At 38.9% G+C, this 13,642-nt stretch overlaps 1 protein-coding gene across 2 annotated transcripts in view; it reads left to right on the plus strand.

Moving 5' to 3' along the window:
• The window catches only part of BTBD3 (BTB domain containing 3), a 34,344-nt gene extending 22,601 nt beyond the window's left edge, over positions 1–11,743 (plus strand). Inside the window, exons 2-5 of one of the 2 annotated variants that reach the window (XM_012804165.2) lie at positions 3,412–3,694; positions 4,180–4,270; positions 4,829–4,947; positions 7,763–11,743. In XM_012804165.2, the coding sequence (XP_012659619.1) occupies positions 3,552–3,694; positions 4,180–4,270; positions 4,829–4,947; positions 7,763–8,795 (1,386 nt within the window). In that variant the 5' untranslated portion in view covers positions 3,412–3,551 and the 3' untranslated portion in view covers positions 8,796–11,743. Of the gene's footprint in view, positions 1–2,859; positions 3,695–4,179; positions 4,271–4,828; positions 4,948–7,762 lie in introns of those variants that run through there. The other variant, XM_003788011.3, reaches the window with a different exon arrangement.
• Positions 11,744–13,642: the final 1,899 nt, after the last annotated feature.

The following is a 13,642-nucleotide window of genomic DNA, read 5'->3' on the forward strand; positions in this document are numbered from 1 at the left end:
TGTTTGTTAAACTATGGTCATATGATTAATGGAATGGATCAAGACTAGCATTAAGAAAAAAAGGAAAAAGAATAAAATGGAGAGTATCGGTATGTCATATAACATACTAAGAGTAAGTTCTATTTTGCTGATCGTCTCCTTCAGTTTGCATGCCTGTATGTGCCTGCGTGTCAGTACTGTGTCAGACTATAAAACGTATTTCTTGCAGTGGATTCAGTGTAAAGTGTTAGAAACACTTATCTCTTCTAGATGATCCTCTTCATTATAGCTGAGGAAACCAAAGACCTTAAAGGCTAAAGGAGTTGTTCAAATCCTCTTGTCCTGCTGCTTTATTTTAAGTGGACCAACCAGAACTGAACTAGATTGATTGCACCACACTGCTAATTTTTTGAAATAGAATTGTGAGATAGAATATTTAAAAATATTAAGTGGTCATTGCTTCACACCTGGAATTTTTTAATCCCTTAATCTTCCTGCTAAAATCATATTTTAAGATACCGTGGGCTGGCGCGAAGAATGGACAAGTATCTTAGGCCCTCTCAGTTTGCTATCCGCACAACTGATTCTTTGAATTTTGACATTTAGGGCTCAATTAGAAAAGAACAAGATGTGAAGGGGTTGTCGAGTTTTTAATGTCCAAACCACATTAAATTATCTTGGTTCAGTTTAATAGTGGAATCCAAAATGTGGCACTGGGTGTTGATACTGGATCCTTGGGAAGACACTGTAATAGTCCTCAGTTATCTACATGAGATTTTCTCAAACTTCAATACCACGTGCCATGAAGAGTCTTGAAAATGCAGATTCTGATCCAGGGTCTGGCTAAGATTCTGGATTTCTAAGAGGCTCTCTAGAGATGCTGCTGCTGGTTTTGGATTACACTATTAGTAGCAAGAACCTGTATTATCTTCCTTGTTACCAGGGTAAGAAAAGTTAGCTCTCAGGTGGCTTTTCTGTCTTGATTTTTAGCATCTGTGCTCATCAGTGCCACACATGGTCAAGTGGTAATGCCTCCCTGCAGCACTGGTTTAGATAACTCTTGTTGACCACTACTTTGTGCTCAGTTGTCAAGATTTTGTATTAAACTTAATTTTCTAAATTATTGAAACCTTTAATTTCAGAAAAAGCATTTTCTAGAATATTGCATGTTTTCTTTCTCAAACTACCATATGCTCTTTAATTTTTTCTTTAACCTTGTGGTATGTAAAAGCCATGTTGTTTTGGAGATTTTCTTGGTGATGGGTATTGAGCCATACGCAAAATAAATAAAAAACCAGAAAGCCTTCTACTGTCTTCTCACAGCTGGGTTTTATTTATTTTTTTCCCTATTTCGTCTCTGTCTAGCTGCCAGTTAATACTACATGTGCCTCAAAGTGACTGGTTTCCCTTCTGACCTGAAAAGCCAGACACTAGACCTGTTAGAAATGGGGATGGGGATGGGCTGAGCCCAGTCAGAAGGGCCCGTTTGGCATGGGGCTTTCCTGGAAGGAAGTGGTCAGCAAGTTCAGTGGCAGTTGAGCAGGAGAGAAATCCTTTAGTTTTAACTATATTCTGAATAGTTAGCTCAAATAGGAGCTTAATTGTTTCTTCTTCATGCCTTTGTCTAAGTGCTTTTTAAACTGGTTTCCAGATCTCTCTCTAGCATTGTGTATTAAATATATATTGAGGTGGTTTAGAAGTGTGTGTGTGTTAGGCCTGCTTTTAGAAATATGGTAACTATAATAAATAAGCAGCACGTCTGGGTCCATCTAAAGTGGAGATGGGTCACCCTGTGCTAAAGACCACAGTTCTTGCATGTAGCATGTTTTGTAGTGGCTTTGCAAATGGTTTTAAGAATAATAGTAATGACAATAAAGAGGATATTCCTTGGTTCCACTTGGTAATTTCAGGTCCTAGGGGTTTAAAGACTGATTGCTTGTATACTATCTTTAGTAGATTATTAATTACAGTGACTGTGTAGCTCCTATTTACCTAGCCCTCACTGCAGCAGGCGGTCATTATCCATATGAATGTGTTGCAACAAGGGGGGCTGTGGCCTTGACAGTCCAAGTGGCTGCTGTGCTTTGGACAGATGAAAGTGATCCAGACGATAGGGGTGAGATTAAATCTCTTCATTAGTACTTCTTACAAATACATAAGCCTGTGCAGGACCTATAGCCAATACATTTTTTTTTATTTGCCAGAACTAGAAATTGCTGCAGGATTTTGAGATCCTCATTTGACATATTTTTTAGGGAATTACAGCCTTTAAACACTGATTGCCAAACTTATCTCATTTGAATATTGTTTATACCTCTAGAGTTTATCTTACTGTTAGTTCATTTAAACATACTGGTACAATCTTAGTCTAATTAACAATGTTTTGTGACCTAAGACTACTGTCAAAAACCCTTGGTGGAGCTGGGCGACACCAGGAGGTAGACGGAGCACGGCTTTGGTGCTCTTCCTCTGCCCTGGAATATAATTTACATTTGAAAAGGCTTGAAAACAGAAAAGGAAAAGTAACATCTCTCGCCTTTCAACTGTGTTTAGTCTGGGTTTGCTGTTAATAATCCCTTTTAGCTTCTAGACTAGATTTTGTTTAAAGTGTTTGAAACCAAATGCTACCAAGAAAAAGATTTTACCAGAAAGAGAGAGTTGATATGTGTCCCTACCTTTTGTTAATTGATCCTGCTTGTTTAACTGGAGAAATAAGAAATGTACATCTACTGAAGAGAAATCTGTGGGCATAAACTGCTCCCTTCCTGTTTTCAAATATATTTCACATGTTGTTTGTTATTTAAATATACGGTAGACCAGAGAATGCAACTACTGTGCCTTTAATATCAGCACTACGCACGTTACAATAGGTGCCACTGTTTTGCTTGGGCCAATCCTGATTGGTGACTTCAGCTATTGGCTCAGAGCGCTGGCTGTCTGACTCCATCTGCAGGGCTGTAATACCTACTCTCCTCCGATCCATTCACCACACAACTTCAGCCGGCTGAGCAGTCTCAGCAGTCTCGCGCAGCTCCAGCACATCTTGCTAACCTAATTCAGAAAACAAGTGCTACAGCTCTGTGCCTGTCATCCTCTCAGTATAGCATTTTCAGGTGATCTCTGAAACGTTTATTTTTATGCGCAAATAAGAGAAACAGGAATCATGATGGGGATGTATTTAACAGACCCAGTACTGGATAAAACTTAAAGCCAGTTTCTATTCAACGTAGTGAAAAGGTCACCTTGCCTGGCTGAGAAAGAAGCAAAATACCAGCTTGTTGGTTTCTATTAACCTCTCAGCTCGGGCTAGCCTCATTTCCTGATGTTCATACCAATTTGGAATATCGAACTGTAAAGAGAGACACACTGTACTCATGGTAGATGACAAGGAAAAGAACATGAAATGTCTCACCTTCTTCTTGATGCTTCCAGAGACAGTAAAGAACAGGTCCAAGAAAAGCTTGAAGAAAGCAAACAACAGCAGCAGCAGCAGCAGCAGCAGCAGCAGCAGCAGCAAGTTACCCCCAGTTTGTTATGAAATAATTACCTTGAAGACTAAAAAGAAGAAGAAGATGGCTGCTGATATATTTCCTCGTAAAAAGCCAGCCAACTCCAGCAGCACCACTGTCCAGCAGTACCACCAGCAGAATCTCAGTAACAACAACCTTATACCAGCCCCAAACTGGCAGGGTCTTTATCCTACCATTAGAGAAAGGTAAGTACCCGCCAGCATGTTGACTTTAAAAGTTTTCCTGTGTTGTTAAAGTTTCTGCTTTTGCACAACCTGTAATGTATTTTAACGCAAATCTCTGTTTCCTCTTTTCCCAGAAGCTTTATTGGTAATGGAAAACTGCTCTGTATCTTTTCCAAAACAGTACAGCTGTTTTCCTCTTAGATAAAAATGTTTTTGCAAGCTGTAACATTTAAGTGACAGGGTTGTGTCTGTGGGCCATAGAAGATAGAAACCTTTTATTGGCTCTTAGCCTTATGAAAAGTTTGTGTTAACTTTTTTTTTAAATTTCAGTTACTGCCCCTGTGTTTGCAGGGATTACCAACACAGTTGTTAGAACCTTTGTTGTTTTGCCTTCAAGTTACTAAACTGTTGCTTAGCTTGCAAGTCTTTGGTGGGTTTCGTATGCTGAGGGAGAGAATATTAAAAATGCTGGCTGCTGTGAATTAATGAGTTGCCTCTGTTTATAGAAATGCGGTGATGTTCAATAATGATTTGATGGCAGATGTACATTTTGTGGTCGGGCCACCAGGTGGGACTCAGCGGTTGCCAGGACACAAAGTAAGCAACAGCTGCATGACCCTTTTAGTCTTGAGATTTACAAAGAGGGACCCTCTCTGCACGCCTGAACTTGGTGTGGGCAGCTTGTTGATGGCAGGCAGTGCATGTTTTACCCAATTACAGAGAAAGTGTACCCTATCCAAAGGGCTTTAGCCACGCTTAATTTTTTTCTTTGTTTCCTTCTGCACTGCTCTGTATCTCTCACAAAATATGCCCTCTTAACTCTCCAGTCATGGGAAGTTGTTTTGACAGGTTAGGAAACTCAGATGTTTACCCTTCTAGAAATCAGTTATATAAGCTTTCATTTTATTTATTTGGTAATGAGAGGACATGTGGATTAATCTTTTAAAGCCTTGAGATAATGAGCAGCATAGAGACTATTTTACATGAACGTCTTATGTTTCCCTGGCAGGATGTCCTATACTTTGGCTTTTTTAATCAGCAGATTTGGGTGTTCTCTGTCCACTAAACCTGATTGCTTAGAGTTGTTTTTCTGGATTGATTTTCTGGAAGTGCTTTCAATTTAGTGTATGAAATAAGATTTCCCTTTTTACACAGTATGTTTTAGCTGTTGGGAGCTCTGTGTTCCACGCGATGTTTTACGGAGAACTTGCTGAGGACAAAGATGAAATCCGTATACCAGATGTCGAACCTGCTGCTTTTCTCGCTATGCTGAAGTAAGCATCATTCATGTGTTTGGAAAGAGTTTGTTTATACTGTATTTGTACTCTGCTGGTTTCACAGTTACATGTAAGTTCTGCGTAACCATAAAAGAAGACTGAGGAAGAAAGAGGGTGTTGCTTTACCATGTAAATGTTTTTGGAGAAAACTGCTCTTCATCTCTGAGTGGAGAGCATATGGGGTTATGCAGGCATTTATAATCATACCTTACTAGGCTTTAGGGGCAAGTGACATGTAAAATGATTGATTTTTAATGAATTAAATTAAAGAAAGATAACTTTCTGGCATGGACATTATCTAATAGAGCATGTTCTTTCTTGAAGCATTGTGTATGAAGAAATCTTCAAAGAAATAAATTATGTTTATATTTTACTTTGTAATTCCAGATCCCATATACCTTACTAATTATCACCAGCTAGGAGATTTCTGAGTATTCTAAGAGTTATGGTCTCCTTATAACAAAAGTAAAACTTAGAATCTGTTGAAATGATCTGATCTTAGTGCATCCATCCATACATACATATACTTTTACTTAAAGTCAGATACTCTTTCTCAAGGATAAGAAACATTTGCATTTGATATTGAGAAATTTTTAAGATATGAATAGTCTCCTATAGTTTCCTATAGATTTATATACATAAAATTTTTAATTGGTTGTACAGAAATATACAGCCATATGATACATAACTTCAAAAAAAAGTATTATATCTAAAAGATCTTTTTTATACTGCAGTGTATATTAACCAGGGAGGTGGGATCAGCTCCTTTACCCTGTCTTGGTACTAGGCAGCGTGATAGTCCACCAGGTGATGAACATCAGCTATTCATTATTTTAAATGTTTATGTGACCTTTTTTTTCTTAAACATTATTCTTGCACATCACAGTATATTAGTTCAAGGTTATCTGCTGTCCTAGGGATTTTGGTTCACTGGAATAAATACAATTTTTGTTGAAAAATATTTTTCAGTGGGTCGACAAATGGGACAGTTCTCCCGTAAATGGTTAAACTGTGGCTATACAGTACTGCCTACTGAAAAATAAATACTGTAATTAGTTTTAGAACTAGAGAAATTAAAGGCAAATGAGCATGTAAAGTACCAAAATATAAACTTATCTGCCACTTTTCACCTTCATAACCTTCTAGAGATGTATGTACAGAAACCAGTTTTACCTGTAAGCTCACTATGAAGTGAGCTTCGTATTTTGGGCAGTGTTTTCTGTTGCTGCAGAGACTGGGAGCATGAGTTCAGCACCAGAGCCTCACTGCGCGTAGATGATGTGTCATTAAGATAAATATGCATGATCAGGAAACCTGACCAAGGCCGGCAGAGAGCTGCGTTTCACCCACGTCATCTGAAAAGAATCTTTTCTCATAGATGTATTGCATAGGGTATATATTGATACAGCTTTTTAATATTATACATGCACACCATGTAAAATGGTAAGAATCAGAAATGAGTCAGGTGCCATTAGCTCTAGTGCCATACTTGGGATAGCCATGGCAGGTTGCCTCACTCCTGAATCATGAGTGAGTAGCCAGTTTCCTGGGGTTGTCAAAAAAAAAAGGGGGGGGGGAACAACTGTTAACTTGATGGTTCCAGGGAAAGAGCTGCCAAGTACTGACCGTGCCCCAGAATGCTCCTGTGTGTCCCGGCTCCCAGTCCCAGCACCACTGAGCTGTAGGCATGTCATTGAGTGCCTTTGCCAGTCGTGGTGGGCTTAGCCTCTCAGAGAAAGAAAGACTGGGAGCAAAAAGGCAGCTTCCATTTGGGATTGTGGACATTGTTGTCATCGCCATCTTATGTTTTTGTACTTTTACAGAAGCTATTGCTAATTTCTTACGTTACATGTGCTTCACTAAGGTGAAATTTAGTAAGTAAAGGGAAATTTCAGGTAACTAGCTATGCACATTAGATGTAGAAACATTTATGTTTTTTTCACTAATGTGTAGTTTTGATTGACTGTCCGTTATGTCATCCATAGCAGTCTAAGAGAAGCAGATGATTTTTACCTTTATGTACCACTCAGTACATTTCTTGGTACTGCCACCATCTCCCAGCACCAGGAAATGTTTCATGTCCTGAAATAGGGACAGTTTGCAGAAGAACAGAAATAGTGTATACTTAAGCATTCCTATATTGTGTTTTAATTAAACATCTGGAAATAACATTTTTTAATTCTCAAGGTGAAAAGAATCCATGGGGAAGAAGGAAGAGTTTAGAGCTTAAGAAAAAACAGATACAAAGTCTGTTGGATTGTAACTAGAATCCACTTTAATTAGCATTGGAGTTAACATTGAAGTCCTCATTTAATAATTATTGAACATGGAACTACTTAAAACTTAATTTCAGATTTTATTTTGTGTTTTGTGTTTAAGAAAAATCCAAAGCATCAAAATACTATCAATATTACTGTTATTTTTAATACTAAAAGGCATTTGTTTTTATGTGAATGCAGAAAAAGTTTCACAGCATCTTTGATTAAATGTAAGATGGTATGTGTAGTATAGTTATTTTTTTATAATATTGACGATCATACGCAGTTCTTTTTCAGTTTTACTTTCTGTTTTTAAGAAGACACTGAATGCAGTTTGTAAAACAGGCTAGAATTGTAATGTGAAGTTAATGTCTTTCATTATATAAATTTACTACTGAGATGAAATATTAATTTGTTAGTATATTTCAGATGTTTCTCTAATCTCTAAACATGTTTGTAATAACTGTCATGTAGGATGACATTCTTAGAACATGTCATGCTGGACATCCTCATTTTGTGGAAATTCTATTTACATGTTATGTCATTTTTTCCAGATATATCTATTGTGATGAAATTGACTTGGCTGCAGACACAGTGCTGGCCACACTTTATGCTGCCAAAAAGTACATTGTTCCTCACCTTGCCAGAGCTTGTGTTAATTTCCTGGAGACCAGCCTGAGCGCCAAGAATGCCTGTGTGCTCCTCTCCCAGAGCTGCCTGTTCGAGGAGCCAGACCTGACCCAGCGTTGCTGGGAGGTAATCGATGCCCAGGCTGAGTTAGCTCTCAAGTCCGAGGGATTCTGTGATATAGACTTCCAGACACTAGAAAGTATCCTCCGTAGGGAAACTCTGAATGCCAAAGAAATTGTGGTTTTTGAAGCAGCTCTCAACTGGGCTGAAGTAGAATGCCAGCGACAAGACCTGGCATCCAGCATTGAAAATAAGCGCAAGGTCCTAGGAAAGGCCCTGTATTTGATCCGCATCCCCACCATGGCCCTCGATGACTTTGCAAATGGTGCTGCACAGTCCGGAGTGTTAACACTCAATGAGACCAACGACATCTTCCTGTGGTACACTGCAGCCAAAAAGCCCGAGCTCCAGTTCGTGAGTAAAGCCCGCAAGGGCCTCGTTCCCCAGCGCTGTCACCGTTTCCAGTCATGTGCCTATCGGAGCAACCAGTGGCGCTATCGGGGTCGCTGTGACAGCATTCAGTTTGCAGTTGATAAAAGAGTGTTTATCGCTGGCTTTGGACTCTATGGGTCCAGCTGCGGCTCTGCAGAGTACAGTGCCAAGATCGAACTCAAGCGGCAGGGCGTTGTCCTGGGGCAGAACTTGAGCAAGTACTTCTCGGATGGCTCCAGCAACACCTTCCCAGTGTGGTTTGAGTACCCGGTGCAGATCGAGCCAGACACCTTCTACACAGCCAGTGTCATCTTGGACGGCAATGAACTCAGCTACTTTGGACAAGAGGGCATGACAGAAGTTCAGTGTGGCAAAGTGACAGTCCAGTTTCAGTGCTCCTCAGACAGCACCAATGGCACTGGGGTCCAGGGAGGGCAGATTCCTGAACTTATATTCTATGCTTGAAACCCACTTCCCCAGCAGTGTGAGCTCTGAAGTGCATACCTGTCTCTGCTTGCTTTATGCTTGCTTATCTGCAGATACATGATCAATGCAGGTAATTTGTAATGAATGAAGCAGTAGGCAGTTTCTAATTTCCTTTAACCTTTTAATTATGTACAGGCAAAGATGCAGCATTCCGCTTTTAACTATATGCTTAAGAAAGCCAAATTCTTATTAAGGCTTTGTGATTTTTTTTAGAGTTGCGTGTATACACCTGGGGAGATTTTGCGCTTTCCATGTGTTCCACTGACCTCCAGTTTTGTCCCTCTGAAGATAATTTTGTATCACTCTGAATTTCCTTTTGGACTTTATTTGATGAATAGAAATAAATAGTCTAAAATAATAAGAGTTATTTTTTAACAGAACCCTTCTCTTCCCCCCCAAAACAGACAAACCTCAGTGTATAATTTTGAAAGAAGTTTTGCTCTGTAATTAGTAATAATTTTGAAAGTAGACAGTAGTCATGTTTAGCTCTTATTCCTTTTAAATTTGTATCTTCTGGGATTTTTTTTTTTTTCAATCCTAAATTCATAAGATTATTACATAGTAAATATTTCAAAGTATCATTGTAAAATAGGAAAGTAAGGAATTGGGCATTTGTTTAGGCCATCACTTTTGCTACAAGCAAATTTATATTCTTTTAGTTTAGATGACAAAATTTTACAATATAGACATTTCTTTTAGAAGTAATTATAAAATTGTCAATAGAAAAAGTTGCAGTCTTACTAATTTAAACTAAAACAATTTCAAAAGGAAACCTAAAAAAGGTCCTATACTACAAATAGTTTATTTGTTTCGCATTAGAATACATAGTTTGAAAAAGCCAGACTCTACTTAGCCTTTGTCCTACTGTTTGCTTGTTTTTTATGTCGTATTATATAGAATTCTATTCCCTGATTCCCCCTTAAAAGAGGACCAAACATTCTTTGTATGAATAAAGTAACAATTAGTTTTGTAGCGTTACATGTTAATGTCGTAAGATACTTTTGTTCTTTTTTTATTTTTTTGTCTGGAACATACTTTATCTGATCTACTTTGACCATATACCCTTTCTTTGTCAATTGTAATTCTGTCCTGTTCCTGGACTGCTAGAATCTGACCTCTGGCCATCATAAAGTGCCAGCATATGCCTGCAAGGTTTTTAAGCAATGATCTGGAGAAACTTCATTATACCTAATACTCACTGCATCAGCATCCCACCCAGCTCTTGTCCATGGATAATATACACAGAGGAGGAACAGGCTCATTAAAAAGTTCTCCTTTAGTGATGGCTTAGGTTGGTTTAGCGCCTATGACCCTGGCAGTGTCCAGTGTCTTCACTTCTAGTTCCAGTATCCATGTGTTTCTGGGCAGCATTCCTGCTCAGTGTGATCCTGAGATGGCTTCCCTCGCCACCCAGAGTGTGGTCCCTGGCCGCCTCCTTCTCCTGCTCTGCAAGCCCGAAACTGGCTTGTCTGGAGCCAGGGGTTAGTCGTGGGGTGTGTGTGTGCACATGCGCAACTGTGCGCATGCAAGTGCGTTGGCCAACTCAGGAATTGTCTCCTCCCTGCCTGGCTAGTGAGAGGTGGGACGGTAATGGTCCTCCTGCTGGCTTCAGCAAGGCCCATAGAGTGACTGCCCTTAACCTATTCACTGTATTTCTGTGTCACTTCTCTCGTAGATGCGGGCATGCTGCCTTCAGGTGGCTTCCCTGAGGGAGGAAAACACTGGATTAGGGGAAATGTTCCGATCGTTTTTTGCCATTACCTACGTCTGTCAGTGTAGATGATCAAAAGCTGTTACTGGTGATTACAGATGAGATGAGTACTCCCAGAACAACTTTCCAAAATTGTCTAATGATTATTTCTTAACTAAGGAGATTACAGGTAGTAGTTTTGGCAACACATCCATAAAAGGTACATTTTCAAGTAAAAAAAAAAAAAAATACATGCTTCTGCGGAGGATTTTGCCTTAAATTTACATCAAAACAATTAGTAACTCATAACTACCATGCAAATTGGTAGACCTGATCAGAAGGCACTTGTTTTTAAGCCAGAGGAGAAAAGACTTCATTTAGTGTTTATTTTATCCTATCAGATTGTTGAGGTGAGTGTGAGTTTTGAGGGGGAGCTTGTTCATTCACTCACACTCACCATAGGCTATCCTGTTAACAGCTAGCCGCCTCCATGTGACTTGGGAACTGCTGGCGAGAGCCATGTGAGATTTTGTACACTAGGTATGGAAGAAATTAATTTTATGTTAATTATTATTACTTAAAAAAATATCCACCATCTGATTGGCTGGTACCTGCTGCTGAGGGTAAAAGCTGAAAACTATATTTAGAATAAGCAGTTTTACATTTAAAGCTCTATTCTCCTTTCTGCATTTTTAGCAAAGTGGAATGAAGGCTAATGTGCTTGCTTTATTTTTGTAGTTTTGAATTTTGCAGCTTTTAAAGCAAGAAACAATTGTTCTAACGAGGCAGGCAGCTCTAGTATATAAACACATCTTTACTAAACAGAACACACTGTAGATGCTTCTCCCAATGTGTCTGGCAGTCTTTGTCGTTGTTCATACTGGGGATAAAGGGGACCTGGGCTAGCAGTTCTATGTAACATTCTTTAAGCATATATTAAAATAGTATTTAAGTATTAAATGGTCTGATTTCTACATAATTGCACTGAACTGTCATTTTTCTTTTTTAAGGTGTTTAAATAAGCTCAGTCAATTCAAGACACTGTGGCTCCCTATGCGCCAGTGTGCTTGGGTTTAGTAGCTCACAGCATTATTTATGAAGGAAAAATATATAAATATGAAGTACCTCATGTTGAATGTTATTGTACTGTATTTTTAATGTAACAGTGCAGATCTTGTTAGACACCTGAATGTGTATAATCATGTTAAATGCAAATAAAATAAAACTAGTTCATAGATTTGTTTTCCTTAGCATTTTTGCCTTTCCTTTGAAATAATTCACTCTAGCACTTTCCATGCCAGTGCATTTTGCAGAGATGGTTTCACAGGAGCATTTGTTTGCTGAGTATCCAGACATCTTTGATCCCTGAAGAAGTAAAAATTTGAGACAAATGTAAGAGAAAAATGGAATCAATATGTTTTTCAAAGTCCGACTATTAAGTTAATGAGAGGGAGTGAATGATGCGTTTATATCCCATTCTGGAATTTGTGGCTGGCCAGTGTTCAAAAGCTACGTTGCTCAAATGTCTGGATTGCCCTTTTCTGGAGGGTGCTGATACTGAATGACATCTGGCTTTTGATGTGGCCTCTGCTGCTGCTTCCCGTGTTATGGTAGTTTACATCTAGGAATAAAAATAAAAATGCCATGTGAGAATTTTGAATACAATTTTTATGTGCTTAACTAATTTTCCATTGTATTTCCCCATATCAGGTACTTACATGCACATACACATAGTTAGACACATGTACATGCTCTCTCTTTTTTTTTTTTCTTTGCAGCTTTCTGAAGCTTTTCTACCACAGTTTATTGTGAAACCGTGTATATTTGCTTAACCACTTCAGCTACTCAGGGTTCAATTTCTGTAGCCTACCTGCTCAAAAGAGTTTTGGAATTATTCCAAAGACTTAGACAACTGGAACTCTCCATTCTTATCAGCTTAATTACAGTTACAACTTGAATTGCAGAAATCTTTAATCCAGGAAAGCCCAAGCCATTATCTCTTCTCTCTTGCTACTTCAACTGAATCCACATGTTTGTTTTCATTATCCCAAGACAATTGGGAATGATCCTCCTCCATTGTTGGGACTCAGGATGTACAAAGTGCACTTTCTTTCCACTTGACAAGGCCATGTGAAAGCCATGGCCGTAACATTGGGAGAAAACAGGAAGGAGGAAAGCATTCCTGAGGAAGTAGATGGTCTAATTCTTGGAGGGCAAAACAAACAATTGGTCCTAAAAGCCGTGGTTATCTAAGCGTTTGTTAAAGCAGGGTTGTAAGCACCTTCAAAGTGCTTCCGTAGAAGATGTGCACTCTTTCTGGTTTTCTCATTAGTCTCATTAATTAAAGGGCATCTTTTCAGAGCCCTTTGCATCCACTGACCACTACTCCGTTTTCTTTATACTTCATTTATCATCTACTTTTCAGAACATGTACTCTAACAAAACTAATGCTAGGGAAATAGAATTTCCTCATTTATTTCCTTGACCGATGTAAACACTGGTCAGAAAGTTTTTTAACCAAGAAATATCCAGGAAGGTGAGATGGAAATATTTGTGAAGAGGAGATGAAGGCCACAGCTGACCCTGCCCCATACCAGGCAGCGTAAGGTATTGGTATGTACAAATTTGTCTCTGAATGTTTGGGTGCAGTTTCCCAACTTGCCTCTTGTAAACCTTTTCTGGGGGGGGGTGGTGAAAGGGGTGAAGAAGATGTCATTTTACTTACACAGGCTCTTACTATTTTTATCGTTTTCTATTTGCCTGACTACTTAAATGTCCAATGGACAGCAGTTTTATTTGCAGGTGCTGTTTTATACCCTGCCATCTAAAAAGTCCCCACCCTCAAGATCTGTAGTTAAAAAACTCTTCACTTTGTCAAATCCAGACGTAGGACATAATGAAAGTCACCTGTTGGACTTCTAGTCCTTAAACATTAATTTACTCTTTACTTACCGATTTCTCCTAAAGCTGTCGTTGGTAGCAACCAGAGTGGGTATGTGTTAAAAGTTACTATACGGATGACATCCTTTTTCACCTCATGTGACAAGGGTACTGAAAATAATTTCTAAATTAAGCCATACTTTTTGTTTTTGTGATTGGCAAGCCATATATTTAATAGAGTAGCTCTTTTACATCA

This window comes from Otolemur garnettii, unplaced genomic scaffold, assembly GCF_000181295.1.
Source record: "Otolemur garnettii isolate 467f Iridium unplaced genomic scaffold, OtoGar3 scaffold00025, whole genome shotgun sequence".
Classification (NCBI taxonomy): Eukaryota; Metazoa; Chordata; class Mammalia; order Primates; family Galagidae; genus Otolemur; species Otolemur garnettii.